The following is a 25,803-nucleotide window of genomic DNA, read 5'->3' on the forward strand; positions in this document are numbered from 1 at the left end:
AGCATCTAAAATAGAAAGACAGTTAATAACTAGATGTTTTTTAACTTCAGTATGTTGTAAGAAAATATATTTACAAATTTCCAGAAATGTGTGCAGCTTGACTGAGTTTGGGTCTGTATCCATAGTTCTTAAATAGCTCCCACGTCTACATTGGAGTGAATTAATTCATTAAAGTGTTCCCAATTTCTGACAATTTCAAGTCCTGAACGAAGTTTTTTAACTCAAACCTTACTCAGTTCCTTTTGATATTGATTTGTATTTGATAGTAGTATCAGGAGAATTAAAAAACAACAACACAACAAAACCCAAATGCTTCTTAGCAATTCTTTCCAAGTTTTCCATATAAATATGTCTTAATAAACTAACCAGTAAAATCACATTATTTATACAAATAATTAGGCTATTCCTACAAACAAATGAACATTATAAGCAACATGTGGAGTGCGTGTGGGTTTCTGATCCTAACTTTTCAGACAGTTTGCATCTCGTTTTGTCAAATAAATGATTGGTAGCATTGGAAGTATTTAATAGACTTCGTACATATACTGTCTATGTCTAATCATAGTAAAGAATCTATTCAGGATTTTCAGCTTCCTACCTGACTTACGCTGCTGGTGTTGATTTGAAGTTACTGTGTGGTTGGAACTGATCAACACCTGCAGCTGTTGAACTAACACTAGTTAATGTAACTGCATCCCTACTGCCTGGTCCCTCAGAATGGTGTCAGTTCACTGGGTGTTGCCATCCTAGCTTTTTCCAGACTTGACAGTCTGAAGTTGTTTGATAAATCAGTAATATTTTGATAGTTACAGTCCAGAGGAGAAGGACAACATGAGGCAGCAATGTGTGCTTGCAGCCCGGAGAGCCAACTGTGTCCTGTGCTGCATCAAAAGAAGCGTGGCCAGTAGGTGGTGATTCTCCCTCTTTACCTGGCTGTCATGAGGCCTCACCTGGAGTGCTGTGTCCAGTTCTGGAGCCCCCAACCTAGCTCTGAAGCTCTGGAGCTCATGGAGAAAGTCCAGAGAAGGGCCATGAAGATGGTGTGAGAACTGGAGCAGCTCTGCTCTGGAAAAAGGCTGGGATAGTTGGGGTGTTCAGCCTGGAGAAGAGAAGGCTCCAGGGAGACCTTAGAGCTCCTCCCAGTGCCTGAAGGGGCTCCAGGAAAGCTGGGGAGTGGCTGTTTACAAGGGCTTGTAGTGAGAGGACAAGGGGGAATGGAACAAAACTGGAAGGGGGGAGATTTAGGTGAGACATCAGGAGGAAATTCTTCACTGTGAGGGTGGTGAGACACTGAAACAGGTTGCCCAGAGAAGCTGTGGCTGCCCCATCCCTGGCAGTGTTGAAGGGCAGGTTGGATGGGGCTTGGAGCAACCTGGGCTGGTGGGAGGTGTCCCTGCCCATACAGGGGGATTGGAACTGGATGATCTTTAAGGTCCATTCTAACTCAAACCATCCTATGATTCTATGAAATGTTTTTTACAAACACAAAATTCTGGAGGAAAATGCCAGGTCCTGCTCTATAATTAAGAAAACCATGGTATTTTCCAAGCTTTAAAAAAACTAAATTTCAATAAGTTATCATTGAAAACACAACACTGAACATTTTTTAGTTCTCTTTACAGTATGAGAAATAGCAATGTAATACATGGTTTTTTTCAATTGCTTGAATCCCAGTTCAGGGCTCCCGACAATATGTTTCTCTTACTTCAGACTGAGATGAACTGCCTGAACCTACATCTTCCCCTGAAAGAGAACTCCCTGAGGATGTGGTTTGACTTGTTGGTTTTGTCCTGTTGCTTCTAATAGCTGGGCAATTCATCATAAATCATTCCTTCTCATTTTCAGTATTACTTTCTTGTACATATTAATCATCTAGCCCCTTAATCACTGGTTTTCTTGGAAGGTCTTAATCTTGTCCATGGATTCCTGCTATTTTGTCTACTTATCCACACAGAGGCCCCTTCCCATGGCATCTGGATCTGACTTAGGAAGCCTGTAAGCTGCTGTGCCTGTATGTGGGTTTGTCTATATAAAACAGTGATAGATACTGCTGCTTACTTTCTTCAGGAAAAACAACCAAAATACTGATTTTTATAGAAATACACATTACCAATATTTAAGATTTCACTTACTTTTTGCTCTGCTTTCTTTTTGGTTTCTGCATCCATCCAGGTAAGTTCATCTAAAGTGTTTATAAAAACATCACGTATATCTGCAATCATTTCCTCTACCTTGGAAAAAACACCAGTATGTTACAAATCCACATAAAATGATCCAGTTATTTTTCCACAGCTTTAGTTTTCTAACTACAGACTTGTTTTTCCTGCACTAGTTGCTTAAGCTTATGCTGTTCATGGGCCATGCTCAAAATCGGGAGCTCAAGTTAAGCAGCAGTTTTATCCTGTCCAGTGGGAGACAAGGGAATAGACATGAGCTCACAAGGCAAGGCAATTTAGAGTTGCTCAGGCTACAAATGTGTCAGACAGCCACCCATTTGATGCAGAGCATCTGATCAAATTACTGTGTGTGTGTCAGCCACAAAAATTGGTGTATCTTAAACTGGGATTACGGTAGGAGGGATAGGAGAAAACTAAGGTTTAACTAAGGTTAATTTTCATCAAGTTTCTGTGTGACTGAAGACAGAGAGAAATAACAGACTTTCCCTGTGCCCCAGGTTGTCAGTTTGTGAGCTACTGTCATTCTCAAAGCTGCCTGCTCACTGTTGAGGGGCTGCTCCTTGGCCATGTAGGTTGGCTCGGCACGGCCCGTCGCTTGTGTGGTGCTTTGGGCTAAGGCTGGCTCACAGCACAAGGGGAGCAGGCAGCTGCCTCTCTCCCTCCAGTGTGCACACAAGATCTTTGTATTTCACACATTACTTCACACTGTGGTCATTGGCCTGGAAGGCAAGCCAGCTTGAGACAAGTAATGCAGAAGTTCTTAGGTGCAGAGGAATGAGTCTCCCAGCACCTACACCCTTGTCACTCCTCTGTGGATGCTGGCGGAGAAGCACATCTGCAGGCTGGCTTTTCTAGAAAGTGCAGGTTAATAAAAAGTGTAATCAAAGCTGTGTAAAGAACTGCATGGTGACGAGGAAGTGACACTTAGATGGTACACGGGCTGTTTGCTAAAAGCTTTACCACATGTTTACTGTCTCCAGCAAATGCTTCCTCCACATAGAGTCGTCCCACTGCATTCTCCATGTTGCCGTTGACATAGTTTGCACAGCGACGCCAAACAGCAGTTTCTGATGTTGTGCCATAAAGTGCCTGTGAAACATAAACATGGGGTAAACCAGGGACATCTGGGCTTGCAGAAGATGAAGGAGAAGTGTGACTGACTGACTGACTGGCAAAGGAACCTAGTTGACCTTAAATACATGCATTTAATTCACGTTTGTAACAGTTAAGTGGACTCGCTCTGTGGTGGGAACATCAGTCACAGGCTGAGGAAATACAAGAATCATTAGCAATATTCTTTATCCTTCCAAAATGTGAAAAGTGGAGAACAGAAAACTACTCTAAAAGCTGAGAATGGGACAGGTTAAAGAGGAATACCCTGACACAAAACTTTTGCTGTCACAGGGGTGTGCATTGCAGGTCCAGCTCTGACAGGGCCTTTGTGATTATGCAGCAAATTAATTTCTGCAGTGGTAGATTGTGTTTTCCTCCCAAGCAGCAGCTGCTTCTGTCAGAGCCCCCCACCTCTGGGAGCTTGCAAAGCAGAAGATCGTTTACTTGATGGGATGTTGCTGCAAAGTATGCAAGGATTTTGTCATGATATTGTATAAATATGTGATAAAGCTGAGTGGATGTTATAATGGTATGACACCTGAGTGCAGGTAATATAACAGGCAGTGTCATTATAAGGCAATTCTCTGAAATCATGTCCTATAATGAAGTTTATACTCCATAATGAAGCAGCTACCCATCTCTTCAGAGGTACAGGTCAATGACTTTTGGTCTTAAAAGCTCTGTAACATTGAACTGAATTAGTAGGAAAATTACTAAATGTTTCTTTTCACCCTAAAGAATTAAGGACATAGGAAGGGTCTTTTGAAAACTAACCTGCTTATTAGTAAAAAACATACAATTAAGTGCATTACTGTGGATTCATATGTGTACAGTGCTGACACATCTGAAATGACACCTGATCTCATGGGGCATAAATTCTCAGCAACAACATTGTAGGGAATGTAGGTTTTTTTCTATTTAAATAAATCTTGGGGAAAAAGAAACTGATATGTTTCTTCAGTGGGACTAATTGTATCCTGAGGATAAAGTTCCAGTAGCTGTATTAAACTAGTGTGAAGACGTTTGACTTGGAATATATTACTTTGGATGCTGGAGTTGGTAACATGTCAGTCAGAACTGTTGAGTAATCATTTCCAAAGAAATGGCACTGTTCTGTTAACAAAATGTGGATTAATTTAGATTCAGAAAAACACAGAGGCTGAGTACCAGAACAGTGCTTTTCAACAGCTGCCAGGCATGTATCTCATACATTATGTGTGCACTCCAGCAGAAGCTGCAGCAAACACATCCAGCTTTTGTGTGCAAAATTCAAAATACATGTAATTTTTGTACACTACAGCTACATTAAAAAATTCTCTTTTGTGGTTCATAAAAGCCACCTTTACAACTTAAAAGGAGATGTCTTCACCTTACGAAAAGCATTCCTTGTGTCCTTGTAATTACGGCTTAGGCTGTTCACAAGATCCATTATGAATCGCCAGATCATGTAATTTTGAAGGTCTCTGTTTAAGAGAAGAATAAGCTTGTAATGTTTTTAGGCTTTTTAAGTGTACTGGCAATAAAAGTGCAAATTACAAAAATACCTAAATCACCTACCTGGGAGTATATTTATTAAGGATAGACTTCAGCTTGATCAGGTATTCTGGATCATAAACAACGACATGTTCGGTGTTATCAACATTAATTTGTACAGTTGCCATTATATCATTTATGAATTTTGACCAGTTGAATACCTGGAAAAATCAATAAGCATTATTACATGGTTAAATAATAAAGAAACAGTATTTAGCAGTTTTTTCTAGTTTAAATATGTTTGCATAACACCCATGCTCTGCTTTTGGTTTTCCTGCACTACTTGCAAATGGAGACATCATCGTAATAACTGATCTGAGGTAATTCTTATCCTCTGTGCTCTAAAATCCTATTAAAATAGGGTGGTATTTAGCAGAGAGGGGTGAGACGTTTTGATTTCAAAGTAATACAGTAAAAAATGTGATGACCCTTTTAGTCTGGAAAAGCAGAAATTACATTTTAAGTAAACTGTTCAGTTGTCACGTGAGTATTGAAAAGGAAGGTGTTACATGTAAGAAAATCAAATAATCTTTGTACTTCTTTTAACTTTTTTGTTTTGTTTTGTTATGCCTATTACTTTGAAAAGTATTGGTGATTCTTCCCAGTCTGTATCTTTTGAGAGGAAACTTTTATTCATCAGACAAACTAATGTGGCTGAGGAGAGCAGATAATCTTTCAGGAACAGAATCACTTCAGGTTTGAAGAAGCAGACTTCAAGCTAATCTTGGGAATAATTGCTGTTCTATCCTTAGACTGTTACAACAACACTACTAACTCCCATCATGTGTCTTTTGAGCATTTTTGGATAAATTTAGAGCAGATGATTATTGCTGATCTGTAACACTCCCCAGGAACTAAAAATAACCAGGGCAATACCATTCAGTGACAGGAGAAGTCAGTTTCTGACATTCTGACAAATGTAATGGCAACTGTTCAACTAAGACCTGTGGGAGAAGGTAAATAATGAAGCAAATTAAGCCAGGCAGAAGTGAACTGTCACATAATTTCAAGATGAAGAATTCAAGTCAATAACAATAACAGTGATTAGGAAATTGTAGTAGGAATAATAGTATTTCAAAGTACCTCACTGGCCTCAAAAGACTCCATGGTGCTCCCTTCCACTCAGCCCACAGTGCTTCCCTGCCTGCCTGTTGTGCCAGGTGCTGAGGCAGAAGGCATTTATGATAAAAACTCCCCAGGTCTGGTCAGACATGGTGTTCCTGAGGAGGCACACCTCTGTTATCATGCCTTTGGCTGCTCTTCAGCTAGACTCTGTGGTGCCAGGAATTAAAGGTTATACTGCACAAATGGCACACGGCTCGGGGTAAGAGAAGAGGCAGAGCTCAGACATCCTTGGGGAGCTGCAGTGGGAGGAGTGAGGAGAATTTTCCTGAGTCATAGACATGACTTCCTGGGCTCCTCTCTGCTTGCTTTGGGAGCCCATCTTACAGAGGGAATGCAGGACAAACAGGACTTTTTGTTTTGAACTTGTGATAAACAAAGAGGGCCTGAATAGTCACACTGCAATGTATTTCAATCAGTTGGTGGCTACCATCCTAACTTTTGTCCTGGGCACTCTGGAGCTGCTGTGGTAATTATAGGAAGGGAATTTATTTGTACTCTGTAAAGGATGCACCTGATTTCCAGCAAGCGTTGTGTAAGTACAAGCTTTGCAAGATTTACCATCCCGAATCCATCACAAGTCAAGCTCATTTTTTTTTGTTGTTCCTTTGTCCTTTTCCATCTAATTATGTTGAAACAGAGGGGCAAGATCTGCCTTCAAGTTAGGAAAAACAGTGGGTACAAAAGCACAGTCTTCTATATATAGTTTAGTGTCATCAGATGTTGAGGTACTACAGTGTGCATGTCAGGTATCCTATTCAATTTCAAATACATGTAAACTCAAGAAAGGTCTTGAAAAGAAACAATTGTCAGCCTCATTGTTTCATCTCATCAGTCATAAACTAGAGGTTAAAATATCAGAGTATTGTTCACTCACTTCATGATCAATTTCCAATGAGAAGTTGTTTTGGAGCTGGGCCAAAGTCATTTTATTATACAGCAGAAGTGGGTCATTTCTGTCTTCAGATTTTGTTGTTGCCTAGTTAATAATGAGAATAATAATTAAAAGTTAATAAAGAGAAAATGACAAAGTACACTGGGTCAGTTCACAGGAATTTTGGTAAGTGGATGTAGAAAGAAGAAGAGTCTTTCTGGCTTCATGCATTACTCTAAGTTTGTATTAACTGTAAAGTGCCTTACATGTAAATATGGACAGCATTTTACAGATAAAAAGTATATAAAAGGATAGAGTAATTGAACTAAATTTCTGACAGCAAAATGGAGCTTTACTTTTTGGGATTTATTTTGTGTTACAGCATCAAGAGCTCAGGCTGTGCAGGAGCTCTGACTGGAACCACCAGATACACTCAACACAGAAATGTGCTGATGATGTTCATGGGATGATGCAAGGTGTAAAATTTTGGGAGAAGGGAATAAAGGAGCTGAATGTATTGAATACAGGGTGAGTGGTAGGAATGCAGTGTGACCATTCTGATCAGGATGCAGGGGCTGTCCATGCATTCTTGCTGGAACCACAGTACAGAAACAGTCAGAACTCAGTGAGCTTTGTGTTAGCCCAGGCAAGGTGGTTTGGTACCAGTGTGTTAGAACTGTGTGGACATTCGTACCTTCATGGCACGACTGCATTAGGCCTTTCTTACAGGCAATAAAACTGCCTAGCTGCCAGAGAACTGGGTCTGTGGTCGTGCTTTATGGGGCAAGTTAATCACTGCAGTCTCTGGACAGCAAATGTCAGCAGGAATGTCTTGGAATTAGGATGTGGACAGTGGAGAAGAGAGGAGACAAAACCAACACTGAATGGTAACTGCTCCCTTGGTCTCTGAATACTCTCCTGGATATCCCCCTAGTTTTCCCCAAATACCAGTGTGTCCCTTGCTAGGATGCCTCTGCAGGTTTCTGAAGTCCATTCCTGTATCCTCTTTCATACCTTTGTTCTCATGCAGAAGTACCTTGGGACAGCAGCAGTACTTGCTCCCCTCATATTCCATCCCCTGTTAACTTCCACTTTTTTTTTGATGGCAAAGAGAGAAAATGCAGGTACACAAACAACTACAAGAAAATAGTGATCTTGTGATCCATAAGAGTAATTCCTGAGAGAACCTACATCACTGCTGCCTCAAGTACTCTTAACTGACTCAGTCAGGAGTGAGAATAGTAGATTTTACCCATTTAAACTGCTTTGAAAAATCAGTCATGCCAAGTCTGATTTTATCTCTCCATCCTCCTTTTTTTTTTTTTTTTTAAAGCTCTCTCTTTTGCTTTCTCTTTCCTAATCTATTGTGCATTCAGCATTTTTTTCTGTGTTTCCTTTAACAAAGTCCCAAGAGCACAATGCCAGCTCTCTTCCAGCAGCGTTCAGGCTGGTGCTGAGTTCTGATGACAGCTGCTGAAAAGAGGCAGCAGCAGCTCACCCACCACCACCTGTACCCTCCAACAGCAGCAGCTGCTGTAGAGACACTGCAGTTGGAGTTTCCTTTTGAATTCCCCTTCAAATCTTCCTCCAATTCATTGCTTTTCTTGTAATAATTTTCCATCTCTGATCTAAGCCCAGAGGTGTGTTTCTCAGGAAAATGTGAAGACAATCAAAATCAGATGGTTTTAGTTTACACACATGGGGGAGAAAGGTCTTCCTCTGCAAAACATGTGCCCTTACTATCAATGTAACTTGAAAAACAGCTGAAGATAGATTTGTATTTGGCTTGTTTTACAGTCATCCTCAGCTTCAGGTCCCTCTGAAACATTTAATAATCACAACCCATGCTTTTGTTCATGAATGCTCTAATCTCCATTAGTTTTTATCTGTGCAAGTTCAAATTCTAGCTATTTCTCCAAGCCATACTTTAATGGAGAACAGTGTTTAGTTAAAAATGCACTTGGGACAATCAGCATTGTGCAGGACAAACATCACTTTGTGTTACACGGCAGGCCAAGGGTCGGGAATCTGCTGCTCTGCTAACTAACCAGGGTATAATGGGGAAAAAGGACAAAGGGAGAAAAGGCCTGAAAGCATCTCATAACACTCACTTTCTAAACCAGACTAAACAGAAACCAAGTCTCTCTTTCATCTCCTGAAGATTAGGATAAAACATTTTGCTATTTGGAAAACAGCTAACCCAAATATTTTCCCCTGCTAGTTAGAAGGCATGTCTGCCTTACTATGTGTTCCTCTTAGGTGTTCCAGGCCCCAAACATTTTTGGTCAGCTTTGGTCCCACAAAATAATATTAGCAAGTAACAGTTTACAGTTAGCTTTCTTAGGTATTAAGAAAAGAGTCAGTTATTTAAAGGATGCTTTAAAAATATTTTTCTTACATTGGCAATCTCTTTCTCCAGGTCCATAACTCTCTTCATTTCTTCAGAAATCCTGCTCTCATTGACAGGAATATTTCTTTCTTGTAGGATTAGTTTAGCTACAGAAATCATGAAGTCAACATAGGCAGAACATGCCTGTGGGAAAAAATACAAACATTTAAAAACCAAAATGCTTCAAAGTATAGATTAAGATTTCATCTTCATTTTTGTGAACTACAGTTCTTAATCCCTTTCTTAAACAGTTTAATAGTAATTTATTCTGAAATACAGTTAGATCACAAACAGAAATTAACTTTGAAAATTCCCTCATGGAAAATTGCTGTATAATTTGTAGCACTGTTCAAAGCTAAACAGTCTCAACTACTGCTCTGTGTTTTCATTATTTAAAATGAGACATTTAGACATCCATAGTTAAACCATCACCCTTGTTTTTTCTAGCTCCCTTTAATTACAACTCCCCAAAATACCACTTCCAAAGAGCAATGTTCCCAGAAACATAAAACCTAGAGAAATGCTGATGGACTGTGTTGAATTAGCATTGTGGGAAAATTACTCCCAGAAGCAGCATCCCTCCTCTATTGCTTCTTGGAACATTTAGCAGTCATGTTGCTGCATCTAAATTTAGTAGAGCCAGACACACTCCAGACAATATAGTATATACATTAAATTTAACAGATCAGAACTCACTGAGGATAAGAATGGAAATATGGAAGTATATTCTCTTAAATGTTACACTGTCAAATACCTACACATCTCATATTTTATGGACCTTAATATTATTTGAATTCCTCTTGGATAAGCCACACTCACGGCTTCTCAAAAAATGCTGGGTTTTGTGTGCTTTTAAAATCAAATAATAATGCATAATATTAGCCAGCTAATAATGCATCTGTTTTATGCAAAATAGCATTACCTGCTAAACCAGTGATGAACCCTAGGATTAATAAGGCATACATATCATCAACTTTCTTGGTAGAAATATGCCCTGGGAAGCCCTGAGCAGCTCCTGAAAAGCTCCAACAGTCCCTTCAAAAAGACAGGTGCCTCACAGCAGCTGGAAGGACTGGACTGTGTTATTTTAAATCAGGATGGATTATTTTACCAGAAAGAGAAAAGCCTATGATACCACTGACAGCTACAACAACTCACAAAAGAGAGTGCACACCAAGCCTGTAAATGCCATTTTACAATATCCACATGCAATTTATAAAAATTCAATACAGACATTACCCCAACCAGTGAGTCAACAGACCAGTCAATGGAGTTATTTTTGGGCCTGAACTGCAGATGACTGTATGGTCAGGTAGCAAAGAACCAAGTCAGCGCATTTCAGGTGGACTGTAAAAAACTGTCAGATATTTTAGTAGGAGCTTACATGTTAGAGTAACTCCTGTATGAGCAGAGGAGTCATGTATCTCACAAGAGAAAAAGATTTTTAAAATAACTAGTCCACAGATTCCACTTGCAGCTTTGTGGTGGGAAGTCCTGAGGAAGCCAGAGGTTAAAGTGCAGGAGGCTGGTATATCTTATGCTGCATGGAGCTCAAAGAGTAGAGTGACACAGCAGCAGGCAGGGCCACGCAGAGACTGCTCTCCACGTCCAGGACTGAAAGGAGGAACGTCTCTCACTTGAAATATTCATGCTTGGAAGAATGAGTCTGCCTCTCAGTGATAAATGTCTGGGCTCTTAAAAGACTTCCTCCTCTATGTCCCAGCAGTGTCAAGCAGTGTGGTAAATTCAGGTAGGTCAGAGATTAGAATGGGAATTGAATTTAATGCTGCAGTGGGTGTAGGACAAGGAAGGGAGCAAACTGGGATAGGTGAACCAGCTCCTTTGAGCCCCTCACACATGGTAAAAATGTAACTGAACAGCTAATAGGGTAATGATTATCTTTACTAGCATGTGGCCTGTAATTAAATGTAGTGAGTATTAGATCATTAACTGTTTGCATGTCAGCAAAATCCCTACAAACCCAAAATGTTTAGCATGCTTTCTCATTGCTTCTGCATTTAATGACCCAGAAGAAAACTGGCTAATTAAAGGTTACTGCAGTGGCAATTCCAGCTACCACATGACTCCTGCAAATCCATGCACTTCAGCTCTCAAGGATTTAAAGCACATCCAAGATTAGTAACAAGGGATACATAGTGTGAGTGCTAACAGGTTGATGAAAATGCATATAAATAATAACTAAATATTAATTAAAGAAGACCAAATGAGATTTTAGGTATCTGAAGCCATTTCTATGGTTTCACATACTTTAGCTGCTGCATTTTCATTCAGCAGTTGTCTTACAGGACTGTGATTTTTTCAGATGTTTCATGCAGAAAAGTGTGTCTTTGGTTCTGAATGGTTCTTTTTCTTTCTAAGCCTAATAGTGAGATGAGTAGCCCACATGAACTCCACTGGCAACCACAGCACTTGCCAATCAATGCCAGTTGATCCTAGTTTAAAAATGGCATATTTTTTTGTAGAGACAGAACAGAGCTGATCCATAAGCACTCATATTCTGTCTTAATACAACTCTGACAGTTATGAGGGACCTCCTGATTCAGCTGTGAAGCCTGGCAGAAGCTGTGTAACAAAGCTAAAGTTTCTTCATGTTTATTTATTTCCTTCCAATAGGTCCTAAGACGTCAAGTAGCTGTTCCTCTTCTGACTTGCATAATCATGCAGGAATTGTGTGGAAAAGCTGCTACTTTCCTCACACATATGTGGTCACTGATTACAGAAGGAATGGAAGAGAAGGGAAGGGGAAACAGGGAGGGAGACAGGCTGGGATGTCTGGGGTGTAGTGATGCCAGAGGATGTGCAGTCTTTTCATCCAGTGCAGAGACAATTGGTACATACTGGGCTCCCAGTGCAGCCAGGAGGATCAAACTAGGTCACTAACATTCATGGTGTAATATAATAACACCTCATCTTCAGGAGACTTGTTACCTCCCTCCCATTCTCAGCTAACTCATTTCTGCTTGCCCTTAATCTCCTTTCTCTGCATCTTCTTTGTTTTCCTCTTGGCTCTCTCTTCTTGCACACCCACCCATGTTAGATTTCTTTCTCCAGTCTGTCACACATGCTGTTCTGCCCTGCAGAGCAACCTTGTTTAAATGCTTATCATTATTCACCAGTTCTCCCAGTGAAGTTCCCCAGAGGCAGTACTGGAATCTCTTTGGGGAAGTACTGCTCCTGTTCTTTGCCTGTCCCTACCCTTAAGGATGTGTCTGCCTTGAAAGATAGGCTCCAAGTTCTGAAATGTAGTCGGTGAGCTGTCAGCTTCATCTTACCTCTTTGTACGCACCAGTGCATTCATAGTAGTCACGGGAAGGCAGACCAAGCCCAGGCTGATCAATCTAGGGATTCAAATGAAAATGAAAAGGTGCTTAAGGACAAAAAGGCATAGCATTCTACTCTTCTTTACTCACTTAGAGGTTGCTGATGCTTTGCTCTTGCCAAATTACCTCCTGGCCAAAGGGGACTTTATCTCTCATCCTATTCTCCTCTTTTAATTCTCTTCACTCCGCTTATACTTTTTGTCTGTCTTTTCAGTCTCCTTTTTCCTGTTGCTGAACAAGTCACGCTGTGTGTAACCAGTGTGAAAACTGTGGCTATACAGGAGACAACACAGTCCCCAGCAAGGCTGTTGCTGTGTCTTTGAAATTGATACATGCAGTAGAGTCAAGGATCCATCCACCCACTGACTTGGACCTGTGCTCTTGTACCCGCTGCGTCTCAGGAGTAGCTGGTGAGGAGTCACCATAGGTAGCACTGTCATCCTCTGGATTCTCCATTTCCAGAGATCATCTTATATTTACAGGCAGGGCACTCTCCTTATGCAAATGTCCTCAGCCACTTCCATGTCTGTGCCAGCTGCCTGCAGGTCCCCTTAGTGCTTTGGCATCTGAATGCCATGTAAAAACACAGCTCCCCTCATGGAAGCTTCCTGCCCTTGGGACCTCAGCCCAGGTTTTCAGTGACAGAGCTTTCTGCCCAAGTTACATTGTAAGGAAATCATGTTTACTTATTTGCTTGCATGCATATATAAGTAGATCATGTCTGTCTTCTGCCCAGTGTACACATCAGTTGGGTCTTGTTATTCTCACCTCACTGAAAGTAACAGCGTATGAGTGCACAGAATAAAGATGTTAACTCAGAGAATGGACAGTACACCCTGAAACTGATAATTTAGGTTTGAAAACTACATAGATTCCCAGACTCATTGACAACATACTCTGGTAATATTTAAATCACTGATGTTTCTCCTGGTTAACATTTCTGTCTATGCATTAGGTTATTTTCCTGCATTTTTATGATCAACAAGACAATGCCACCCAAGGAGACTTACATGAATGATGTGGGCTGTGGAATTTTTATCATCTGTGCCAACAAAAAAATTAATAAGGACCTTTTTTCCATATCTGGAATTCAGCTGTGCAATAGCTGTCTCAGCTGTCCAAGCAGCACCTAAGCAAATGAAAGGTATACTCTGTCTCTATTTTTGGTAAGCAATGAAAAATACAATAATTTAGAAATTTCAACTGTAAAAGGCAATAAACACAGATTATCTTACCATAGGAAGAATCCCAGTTAGCTGTTGCTACAGGCCAGTCAGATACGTTTGGCAGTAAACTGATTAAAGGCCTTCCACCTCTGCCATCAATGGCAGCTTTTGGAAAAAAATAAAATTAGTTACCATGACATTTTAAAACGTAGAAATGTTACACTATCAAAGTGAGTTCAGAATAATGAAGCTGAGAAATATATCTTCACCATCACCACAACAGAAGTATCCTCTGTTGTGTTTTTACATTGTTCTTTAACATTTAATTTAAAAAACATGTTTCAGTCATGACTGCAAACAGCATATGCAAAACCCTTGTGACCATTGTGACATCGAAGAACTGTTGTGTTTTCACTCTGCAGACAGCTTGAAGTAGTAGTTTTGAAAAGTATTAATAACATTACAGAAAATACAGAAACACCATTTGGAAGCACTGCTAACTGTTTTACAGCTCCTCATTCTAGTGGCAGCATCGAGCTCAAAGTCTTGAAATAAATTATATCCTTGTCTCTCTAGAAGGCTGGTATGCCAGTTATTTTGCACCTCAGACCTGATAATTTCTACAAAAGAAGTTAACTCCCATGTAATGAGAAGAATTTGAGTTTAAATAGCTGCAGCAAACTGGTAACTGAAGAGTAATGTAGTGTTACTTAAAATAGAAAAGCTATTAAAACAGGAGACATGATACTGATTTTATTATTGGCATTCTTACCTGACTTTATAGAAATTACACATTTTAGTTTTCACAAAGACTTTCTGACAATGTATGCAGAGAAATTTGGAGGATATAGGTATTGCTGACTGTGAAGATGGGATTCTGTGGATTACATTTATGTATCCCACATGCAGTAAATTCAGGAGACACTTACTTTCATTTATGCATGATCTGTAAAGAGTTTTTGCCTTCTGCACTGCTGTTATGTCATTGCTGCTTGGTGTGTCCAGGACATCTGCAACACACAGACACCAAATATAGCTGAATAGCTGGTAATTAATTGGAAAGGTGCTGAAGTCTGGGCAGCCCTGCTCCAGTGTCAGCCACAACAGCACGGCTTCCTCAGCATTCTCCAGGAGAACAGTTTGTGGTAGATTTGACCTGAACCAAACAAAAAGAAACTGAAACACTTGTTAGTATTTTAGCTTTGCTAGTCAACTGCATTTTATTAGGATAACATGTAAGCCAAAGGAGAAACTTTATATAGTCCACAAACATAAACTCCACTGACCTTTTAAAACAACCTCTAGTTCATCTCTTAAAATGTCAAAGTTACTATAACGGGAGCTGGTTTCTGGAATGACGTTCCTCTTCAGCCACCCCCCACAGGCATATTGGTAGAAATCATTGCAGGGCTCGGCAGTGCTGTCCATGTTCTGCAGGATTCGGGCTGCTGTAATGCAAGACAGATCACAGCATCAAGAGTCTTTAGAGGAAGCACATTGATACATGTGTTTGCTCCCAAGAGGGAAGTAATATATATATTTAGTTTAGAATAGGCTCAAGCCTACTTGAATGCTCTAGCCCAAACTAAGTACTGTTCAGTGAACAACTGGGCCTTTACTGCCCATAACACAAATCTTTTTCTGTTGTCTGTGTTTACTGACGGGTGAAGTGACTGATGTTTCTGCCCCATGTGAGTGCTTGGTTGGTTTTAAATTAAATGTAAGATGTTTTGTTTACTGACTTACACTTCCTTGTATTGAAACATGGAGAAACATTAAAAGCACAAGACATACCAGAGGTTAAGTATCCTCCGTAATACAATTTAAGTAACTAAGTGTGATGTAGGCTCAGCTGAATCCAGTCTGTTTCAATAGTGACTTTGTTGTGCTGTATAAATTCCTGTCAAGAAAGTTTTCCTATCAGTACTTTCCTGAATCTACATGGATTTTTTTAGACTTATTCCACATTTTACTCTAGAACTGATAATGCCTCTTGCTGTGGCTTGTCAAATTTGACTTTGTCAATCTGGCTTTGTGAGTTGACCCTCTTGAAGTGACTTGTCAAAGATTAACCAGTTACTGTCCTGACATGGGATCCTCTACCAAGATCTGATTCCTTGATGTGTTTCCCAGCTGTTGCTCACAAACCTTCTGTGATTTTTCTTGTTTTTATTCCTCTTCCATCTAGACTGCTTTCATCACTCGTGTGCTGGCACAAGGTCTCTCACAGAGAGGAGAGATCCTAGGAGCCAAGCAAGAGCTAGTGATACCTCTGAATTTCCCAGGATACTGAATATCCTTCCCATTTTTCAGACATTATTTTTAGTAAATGCTAAGGCTTGTGATTTCAAGTGTTCATTCCTCCCACATGGGTGAGTCAAATATTTATAGTTTTTTCTCCATTACTTTCAATATTTCCACATCTACTGGTGGAAAGGAGGGGTGGACAGACAGGCTGGTATTTATGTTGACTTGCCTCCTCCCCATCCCCTGCCTCATTTTTATAGCAACCTTCAACTGGCTTAGGAGTGTTGTATTTTAGCCCAACATCTGATGGCTTTACAATGCTCCAGTGTTTCAAAGATGAAAAGAACCTCGAACCCTTGTATTTTCAATTTTAGACTGCTGTAGTGGCATAAAAACCACTGCAGGAATAGGTACAGTGCCCAGCACCTGATTCTTTTCCTTTGGAGCCAGTGGCAGGCTGACTTCAATTTGAAAGGCTACCGAATCATGCCAACAGCCAGAGAGTCTGCACTTAGGCATGTTTTTACTAGGTTTGACCCTTTGACCCATTCTTGAGAAAGCCAAGTATCCAGTCCTACTGTCCAGTCAATTAGAGCATGAAATTCCCTCTCTGTCTGTAAACTTGGACCAGAGGCAATAAGCACATACAGAAATAAGAACAAAATAAATCCTCTTGAACTTAAAAAAAACCTTCTTACTATAAGGGTGCTCAAACACTGGAATGGGTTGCCAGGGAGGTTGCAAAGTCTCCATCTGGAAAACAACCTAACTTGACCAAACAAGATCCTGAGCAACTTTCTCTAGTTGACTCTGCCTTAATCAGGGCCGTTGGACTGTGTGGTCTCCAGAGGTCACTTCCAGCCCCAACTGTTCTGTGATTGTGTCAGCTCTGGTACTTGTTTCTGCTTAGTTTGTCCTGTTTCATTTAGGGGAAGGGGACCGTTTTGAGTAGTGCACTTTTCTCCTACCCTAGCTTCATCCATTTGCTGTAAAAGCGGAAGATTGCAATTTTTTACTAACTCCTCCTGTTTTAAGGGTATCCTTATGATAACCTCTGCTAGGCTGGAGCAACATCTGAAGGGCAACACTGTCCCTTGGATTATTTTGGCATGTGTTAATCCAGCAATAAAAAGATTAACAGCCAGGACCAGACATCCCATCATTCAGAGGAGTGTGCCAGCCCAGCCAAAAAGTACTGGTAGGAGAGAGAAACCTTCTGACACCAAAAAAAGATGGTTCATATCCACTAACTTGTGACTTAGGTGTTTTTTTTTTTAAACGAAACAAAATACCCAAAATGAAACCTCAGGAGAAACCTATGTCTTGTGTAAATCTGAGCAATCATTAGCAGTTATTTGTAAGTTGCTACTTGTGCCCAAAGGAGCTTTATGGCAAGTTCCTGACAGTATGCATGGAGACATTTTTGCTCTAGAGATAAGAAGTGTGAGACTGATGAATATTTTCTTACTTTAATTCTAATACAGGTTAATTTATACACATACAAATACAGATAAAACTCCTCATTAGTCCTCAGTATTGCTTTGTTGAATGTTTGGGTTTGTTCCTGTTCTCACTTGTTTATTTGATTTCCTGACTCACTAAAGAACACAAAGCCTTACCTCAATTACTTTCAATGATTAATTTTATTGTAGCAGTCCTGATTGCCAATTATTGCTTTAATAGCTTACAAATAAAGTAATATAAGCTGACATAACAACCAGTGACCTGGGAAGGACATAGGAGAAACTGAATATGCTTACCCAGGTGAAACTGATAGAAGAGATACCAAAATTCCCTATTCTTCCTCATAAGCCTGTGCTGTCCTAGCTCAGGAGAATCAGCAGAGTATGTCAGCCTATTCAAAAAATGTACCAATCCCATGGAATCTTCACATGCTGCACTGCAGTGGGTTTGACAAACCTTGACAGCATTATCATGCAGTTACTGATGTTTTACCCTGTGCATAGCAATTGAATTTTCATTCCTTTTTTTTCTTCTGGTCATATATTTGAAGCTCCTCTTTTAAATGTACTATAAATTCTGTCAGTATCTTCATTCTTTTTCAGTGGCTTGTACCTATTGCAAAATTTTGAAATTCACTGCAAACAGTTGTCACAGTATTGGCCAGTTCTAGTGCAAGGCATCCCCATTTCACTTCTGTCTGTTCCTGATTGTATTTCATGCACTGGCTGTATAAGTGTGGAGAAGGTCCAAAACTTCTGCAGTTTCTACCTTGAATGCATTATACCATGGTGGGACACGTAAATCCTGGCTGAGCGAATAAATAACAATTTTAAATTCAAACTGGCCATTTCCATCCATTCTAAGTCCTTTACAGATGTGGAGAGGAAGTTGGGCAGTGGCTGGCACAGCCAAATGTCCTGAGGGGCTCCCTGACCCCAGCTGGGAGGTTCTTTGCTACAACACTCTAACTGACCATGCAGATTTTTGGCTGCTTCTGGCTGCCTTGCTAGGCAGGAACACACACTAAGGCTACAGATCATGAAGTCAGAAGTGTTCCAGTATGACATCACAGCTTTCACCTCTGTTCAGACCTTCCTTGAGGTACAGCTCCACAGCCAGAACTTCCTAAGAGACACTCATTGCCTCCCAGGACCTTACAGGATGGTATGTAGATACTGCAGATTAGCAGCTGGTAAAATACAAAAACTGCCTTTTGCCCAGTTGTAAATATGTGTTCCAGGCTGCACACGTAGTAGTAGTTACTCACAGAGTAGTCCCTCTGTCTGCAGTGGAGCAGTTTTCATGTCCTATATAGCAGCAGCAGAATGGGGATTACACAAGAGCTCTATGTGAGCTCATTTTCAGCAGAAAACACCTCCATAGAGCACATTTATAGCACTGCCCTGGCCCTGAACATGTTTTGAGACTGAATTCTCACCATTTCTTTAGGACTTACTCTTTCAATGTTTGAACTAGACAACTTGTAGAATATGGAGCAGATGACAATCAGTAAATGAGATAAATGTCTGAATAAAATAAGGCTGTTTTTAGTGAAAAATTAAAAGAGAGTTTGACATTAGAACCACACTCTACAGTTCTATTTTGGGGACAGTTTAGTCTATCTACCCTTTTTTTCCTCATTTTGTATTTCATTATTATCTCTGTTGGATTGAGGCAATTTATATTTTTAAAAATGCTCCTTCTTCACTGTTCTGTAAGTTTGTAAGCCTGCCATTTTTCCCCATCAATGTCCTTACTGGGATCCTTTCACAATTTTACTTCTTTGTTGAGGATCTAACAATCAGCAAGAATGTTTTATTCCCTAAATACTTGCTGTTAAAGCTTGTAATGGAAGCATAAAAGAGTAAAACTATTCTGCTTAATTAATTTAACTACTTTTTGATAGATCTTCAGTTTACATTATGCCTTATTTCTCCAGACCTCCTGCTGTTCCTTTTTGAGTTCATTCATGATTACACAGTCTGAACTTCTTTTAACAGATATGCTTATTTAGCTGAAAAGGAGCATACTCAGAGATTTCAAAGACCGACTAGATCCCTGACTTGATTACTTCTCAAATCACAGCACGAGCTTTCATGGTGGCAGGAAAACCTTGGTAGCATAACCAGAAGACAGTGATGACCACCCAAAGTAAATCCTGTTGGATTTAGGCTGTGCTGATGACAACATGCAGTTGCTGAGCAAGGGACTGCACTGGGGCTGCACAAAATGCAAGATGTTTGCTTGGTGAGCTGAGAGTCACGGTGTGCGTGCTGGGACATGATCGATGTTCTGAGCTCCCATTTTAGATTTCTTTCCACCCTCTGTGACTGGGCCACAGGCTTTGTGAACTGTGTGACCAAGTTTTTCTGCAGGGGTGGAAAAAGCAGAAGAGGAATGCCTGCCAGAAAGGAACACCAAGGGAGGGAGTTCAGGGTCCCAACTTCAGAAGCTTCTCAGAAAAACATGCTCAAGAGACCTGTTAGAGGGGTACACAGGTGTAACAGTGACCTCACACTGGCAGTGCAGGGCTGGGGCATTGTGTGCTGAGCCTGTTTCTAAGTCTTAAAGGAGGCACATCCTGATGACTGATCTGACAATGTCACATCACGGGATTTTACATTTGTAGAAGAAATATGCGAAGAAAAATGATTTTGGTTAGCAGATCCCATGCCTCAGTGTACTTGGCTGCAGTTAGATGGGAAACTTACACAGTGGGAATTTTGTTTAAAATTATATAAATTAATTAAAATGTATAAATTTTCATTCTTACCTGATTTTATACAGTCTGGTGTCTTGCAGACCCCATCTAAAAGAGGATACAATTGTATTCTTAATTCTTGAATGGATGTAAATATAATAAAACCTACTGTAAATTTTATTTGCATTGACAGTCACTTCAGAATTCCATTAAATTGCAATGTACAGTAAGATAAAGAAGAATGGGCACCTTACACTCACTAAGTGAATATTTACAGGATCAGACTCTAAAAATGCCATCATCTTCATGCCTTTGGGGTCATTCAGTGCCAGTCTTTCAAAATCTTATGGGCAAAATAATATAAAATTTGAAGAAAAGAGGACTGAAGACAGTTGAAAACTTAGTTTGAATTTAGCAATACCTTTCAATGACAAAAGGAACTGACAATTCTAAGACATTCACTCTGAAGTCTCTTACACAAAATACAAGGTACAGGAACACGAAAATGTTTCCTTTTGAGACTTTAGAAAGAAACATTTTTTATTTCAGAATGGCATTTTTCCATTCCATAATTGAACTAGACTATAATAAAACACTGAAACAAAGTTACTAAGTACTTTAAAATTAACAAAGCATTTCTGATGTAAGGAAACATTCTAATTTGACCCCAAATGGAAATTTTAGCTTCTCTATATTATCTTTTCTAAAAATCACCAGGGTATTTACCCATGAACTATTTTAAAATATTTTGGTATGGCTGCTGAACCACAAACCTCTCAGTTTGACTACACTCACTAAGAGTCCTTGCTGCAACAGCCTCTAAGAGGAAAACCCAGAAATTTCATGCATATACAGGAGTATGGAAGAAGCACTGTTGTTTAGTTTCTTCAGCAGTGTTGTATTTTGTAGAGGTTTTGCTTACTGAAGCATTAATTACAAACAGAAGGTTTGCCAAGTCAGAACAAGCAGATGTTTGTGTTTACCACAACTTTGTGTGAACAAATGAGTGAGTCCTCCCTGGAAAAAAGCAGTTTCGTAACAGTGTCCAGCAGTGTGGATGCAACTTTACGTTTCAGGTAATTGTGCCATAATGTCTAGTGACATACATATGAAATATGGTTATGATGTAGTAGCTATTAATCATCTGATTTTATACACTGCTTGAGGTACAATTTTCTATTACTGGGCAAATAATTCTGAGCTGACCTCATTATTTTATTTTCTTAATATTTATGTAGCACAGCTATATTTACCATGCAACACAGTCTTTTCTAATACAGCATGTTAATTCAGTGTAACTTCAATTTTTCTAACTATATACCAACAACTGGATTCTATTAATTGAATTATTTTTTCCTGATTTCTTAAACTACTAGGATGTTCAAATATATTCACACCTCCAGAGGCACTGGATGTGTACTCACCGTCATACGTTGCATACAGAATGATCATGGTGATGGCCACAATGGCCAGCAGCACCACCACCACAGCCAGCCCTATCTCCAGGGCACTCCAGCGCAGCTTTTTCTTTGGTTTTGGAGTATTCATTTCAGTTATATCCATCTGGCTTTCTGACTTGCCCATAACCCAGCCTCTGCAGAGGAAAGGGGAGAAATCACTGGAGGACTTAAACTGAGCCAAAGCTCTTGAAGCTAGCTCGACTACACAGTACAAAGATATTTTCTGGATGAGTTTTCAGAGTATTTGTAACACTACTAGGTCAGTCATGAAATTAAAAATTCTCTCCTTACACACACACAAACACACACACGTACGTACCATGCACTTCTCATCATTTATGGAGAAGTGAAGAGTGGTCTTCCTTCACATGAAGGGGCAATCAGATAGCCAAGAGAAGCCAATAAAACCAAACCTATTTCTAAAACGTACCCATGGGGTTTAATCTTGTATGATGGTACAGGAGTTCACAAGCAAAAAGCAAGTCTCCCTGCTTAAGTAAAAATTAACTTAATCTACCAATTACTTATCTAATGCCAAAGGTCAAAATATGCCATTGTGCTTTGCTGTCATTTCTTAAAACATCACATAAGCAATTCTTGACTACAGCTTTACAGCTGTCCCTAAAACCAGAAAATAAATAGTTCAGGCTGTGCTGGGAGCATGTCAAATTCACACTGAAGATAGTGAGTCTTCAAGTAATTTCTGAAGAAGTGCGATGAGTACTCTCTTTTGAGGCTAGAGTACTGTAAATTAGAAGTGAGCACAACACCTACCTGTAAAATTGGTGGGAGTGGGAATGGACTCACACTGGCTCATGGAATGTGCATGCAGTAGTAGATTTTAAAATCTATGATGGTATTTCTGTCGCTCTTCAGAGACAACCTCCCCACCGTTTGCAGTACTGCTGTTCCACTGTTCTTTGCCCTCTTCCTCTGCTCCCATTTATTTAGGGCCAGACCTTCCTCTGCTGACAGACATTCCAATGCCCATGCATACAGCCTGTATTGCTCATCGCTTCACAATAAAAACTCAACAGTTTCTATTCACACCATTTACTGGAGATCTTTTCATCCATAGATAGAATACACACCCTTTCCATTCAGTGGGGGAGAATATGACACAAGAAGGCCAACCAGTGGTGCAGGTTAAGGGCATTCAGCCCTTCTTGTATTCATCCCACCCTTTCTTCCCTGCTCTCTGTGATTAGAAGCAGTAAGGGAACCCTTCTTTGTTTCTGCATCCATGCAAGTCTAAGACTTGAATGTTATTGTTCTTCCTCTGGACCTTCTGTTTCTGCCTGTTTTGTGTTCTTTAGTTTCCAGTATTTGTCTTCCTCGCTTTGATGTCCACCTCACCTAGAAGGCCAGCTCCTCTACTGCAAAAACATGTTACTAAGGTGTGCATGTTTATTAACAATATAAAGATGTCAAATAACGCAGTATTATGGACTTAAGAAAAGAGAGATTTTGTGTTCCATGTGTTTACACGATACCTGTCTAAGTAATGATCAATGACCATTTCTCTAAAAGAATAAGAGAACATTGATTTCAGTGTCTCATCTTTTGTCACTGCTCCATGGACATCAAGAGGTATGAAGTGACTAACAGTGCCAGGATCACAGGTCTTTCATGGCTTGGGAGGCCACCAGCCTGCAAGGTCTGCCCAGCCTCTGTCTTCCCAAACCCATAGGGACCACTACAACTGCCTTCATTTTCCTCATGAGCTGCTATTTTTCTCTGAGTATTTTTTTGGTCAAATCAGCAAGTAGCTTCTGAGACACAGGGCTGAAATCCCACAGAACCATGTAAAGGAGTGAGCTATGTAGAGACATTTGCCCTGCATAAACTGTGAGGTATAAATTCACAGATAATAGAAACGCAAATTAACCATGATCCTCTTCTCATTTCCAGTCACATTAAGCAGCAAAAAAATGCTATTTATATTGACTAAATACTGACCAGTCCCCAGAATCCTCTGAATACTTGGAGCCTAATTTAAGAACTGCTGCTTATCTTCTGACTCTGATGGTGTCTTTAGAGGACTGGAAACACAGTTCACTACAGCAGCAAGAACCCTCTACCTTTCATGTGCAAATACGTTCCTTGCAGTTAGCTAAGTTTTTCCAAGTGAGCTAATCTTTCTTTTCCTGCAGGAGTGTTCCTCATGTTTAAAGGCATCCCACTGACTAATTTTTACTTCTAGTTATTTAGAGACCTGATCCCATCTGCATTAACGAACAACAGGTAAAAGCTTCTTCATGTGGTAATTGCAAGCACAGCAAAACTCTAAGAATAATTTAAGCAGATACAAGCCCAGGTGTTCTGCTTTTCTTACAGCTCTCTTAGCGCTTCTGTGATCCCCTCCACTCTGCCTACTAAAGCTTGGATAAAGCTGAAATTATTGTGACTGGTCCCGCTGTAGGCGGCATAGGGAGTTAATGCATTACCTTTTGGGTTTGGGATGTGTATGTTAAAACCCGACTTAAGGCTTACTTGGTTTTCGGCGCGGTCTCTACAGAACATTTAGCACATCACAAGATACTTCCCAGCCCCCCCGCCCAGTAACTCCTGTAGCACGTGCTGTGCAGACGAGCTACCCCAGGCACGGTAAAAAGCAGAAGCACAGCCGGTAAGGACGACTAAGTGCCAGGGAGCATCCTGCCAGTCAGCCCGGGGCTGGCGCCTCTTGCCCCGGTAGGGCTGCACAGCGGGACGGCGCTCGTCTCAGCCTGCCCCGCCGCTCGTCTCAGCCTGCCCCGCCGCTCAGCTCAGCCCATCCTGCCCCGCCGCTCAGCCCATCCTGCCCCGCCGCTCAGCTCAGCCCATCCTGCCCCGCCGCTCAGCCCATCCTGCCCCGCCGCTCAGCTCAGCCCATCCTGCCCCGCCGCTCAGCTCATCCTGCCCCGCCGCTCAGCCCATCCTGCCCGGCGCTGCCGCCGCTGCCACCGGCCCCGGGCTGGGCTCTGGGGAGGCGCCGCGGGCCGGGGCCGCCCTGGGTGGGGAGGGGCCGCGGGCCGGGGCCGCAGTCGGGGCGTCCCGCGGGCTCGGGGAGCTGCTGGAGGGCGAGCGAGCCACGGCCCGGCCCGGCGCCCCAACTTCCCGGTGCCCCGAGCACACAGGCAGGGAGGCTCCTCACGTAGGGACGGTCAGAAATCCCGGCAGGACGGCTGGGGCAAGGAAGCCGCGTGCAGACCCGTCCGTCCATCCCGCCACCGTGCCCGCCCCGTTCCCGCCGGTCCCTCTCCCCGTACTCACCGGCTGCCGCTCGGAGGGGTCCGGCCCCCGGGCCGCCACACACATCCCCGGCCAGCGCCGGGCGGAGGCGGCGCGGGGCGCCCGGAGGCGGCGGGGCAGCGCCCGCGGGTCCCGGGGGAAGGCGGCGGGCAGGCTAGGCTGGCGGGGCGCCGGGCGGCCCCCGGCGGGGCTCAGCGCCCGGCCCGCCCGCGGGGCGAAGGCATCGCCGGGACATCAAAGCCCGGGGCGCTCCCCGCTCCGGTGCCCGCCGCTGCCGCCGCAGAGCAAAGCTGCTGGCGATCAAAGGAGCCCTTGTCTGCGGGCTGCCGGACCAGCAGTTCTCCGGGTGACCTGAAGGCTTCTTCCTCTTTGCGATCGTAAAAATGTGATGGGGCAGGAAACAAACAAACAAGCCCCCCCCGCCCCGACAGCGACAAGCCGCGCTCTTCACCTCGCAAAGCTTCCCCGAGCGCTTAGGTGGAGGGCAGGGAAGGAGCTGCGGTGCGGACGAGCGTTATGTCCGATGGAGCTGCCCCGAGCCGGACCGCAGGCTCGGAGGCCACCTCTGCCCGGCCCTGCCCGCGGGAGGGGGAAGGCACCGGGGCCGTAGGCAAAGCCACAGCCGAGCTGCAGGGCAAGAGGACCGGCGCCTTCCTGCCTGCCTTCTCCGGCTTCTCATTGCTTTCCACTCAGTTTAGGGTAGGAAAGAGATGATGCAGGGGGAAGGTTAGCGGCTGCATCTCTGCAAGGCTTGGTGCCTGCTTCCATGCAGCCTCGCTGCCTTTGTCAAATGAATGCAGTCACATAGCCTCGGCTCGGGCTTACATCCTCCCTCACTGAGTGGTTTCTTCTCAGGAGGGAGACGGCTCTGACTTCTTGCACGGAGAGGCAGCTCCACACTCTGTCATAAGATTTCCCAGCCAACCAAGTATCGAAAGATACTTGTTTTATTCTTACTAAGTTTTCTTTTTATTAAGTTTCA

The 25,803-nt window shown here is 42.0% G+C and overlaps 1 protein-coding gene across 2 annotated transcripts in view; it reads right to left on the reverse strand.

Annotated features, from left to right (window-relative positions):
• Nucleotides 1–25,319, reverse strand: part of MME (membrane metalloendopeptidase) — a 40,365-nt gene extending 15,046 nt beyond the window's left edge. Inside the window, exons 1-14 of one of the 2 annotated variants that reach the window (XM_051626673.1) lie at nt 24,843–25,319; nt 21,552–21,721; nt 20,200–20,235; nt 15,002–15,163; nt 14,645–14,725; nt 13,785–13,880; nt 13,560–13,678; nt 12,502–12,567; nt 9,218–9,352; nt 6,823–6,924; nt 4,848–4,984; nt 4,660–4,753; nt 3,138–3,266; nt 2,133–2,231 (exon numbers count right to left, since the gene is read on the reverse strand). In XM_051626673.1, coding sequence (XP_051482633.1) covers nt 2,133–2,231; nt 3,138–3,266; nt 4,660–4,753; nt 4,848–4,984; nt 6,823–6,924; nt 9,218–9,352; nt 12,502–12,567; nt 13,560–13,678; nt 13,785–13,880; nt 14,645–14,725; nt 15,002–15,163; nt 20,200–20,235; nt 21,552–21,711 — 1,416 coding nt within the window. In that variant the 5' untranslated portion in view covers nt 21,712–21,721; nt 24,843–25,319. Of the gene's footprint in view, nt 1–2,132; nt 2,232–3,137; nt 3,267–4,659; nt 4,754–4,847; nt 4,985–6,822; nt 6,925–9,217; nt 9,353–12,501; nt 12,568–13,559; nt 13,679–13,784; nt 13,881–14,644; nt 14,726–15,001; nt 15,164–20,199; nt 20,236–21,551; nt 21,722–21,906; nt 22,115–24,842 lie in introns of those variants that run through there. The other variant, XM_051626674.1, reaches the window with a different exon arrangement.
• Nucleotides 25,320–25,803: the final 484 nt, after the last annotated feature.

The sequence above is a fragment of the Apus apus genome, chromosome 8 (assembly GCF_020740795.1).
Source record: "Apus apus isolate bApuApu2 chromosome 8, bApuApu2.pri.cur, whole genome shotgun sequence".
In the NCBI taxonomy this organism is placed as follows: domain Eukaryota; kingdom Metazoa; phylum Chordata; class Aves; order Apodiformes; family Apodidae; genus Apus; species Apus apus.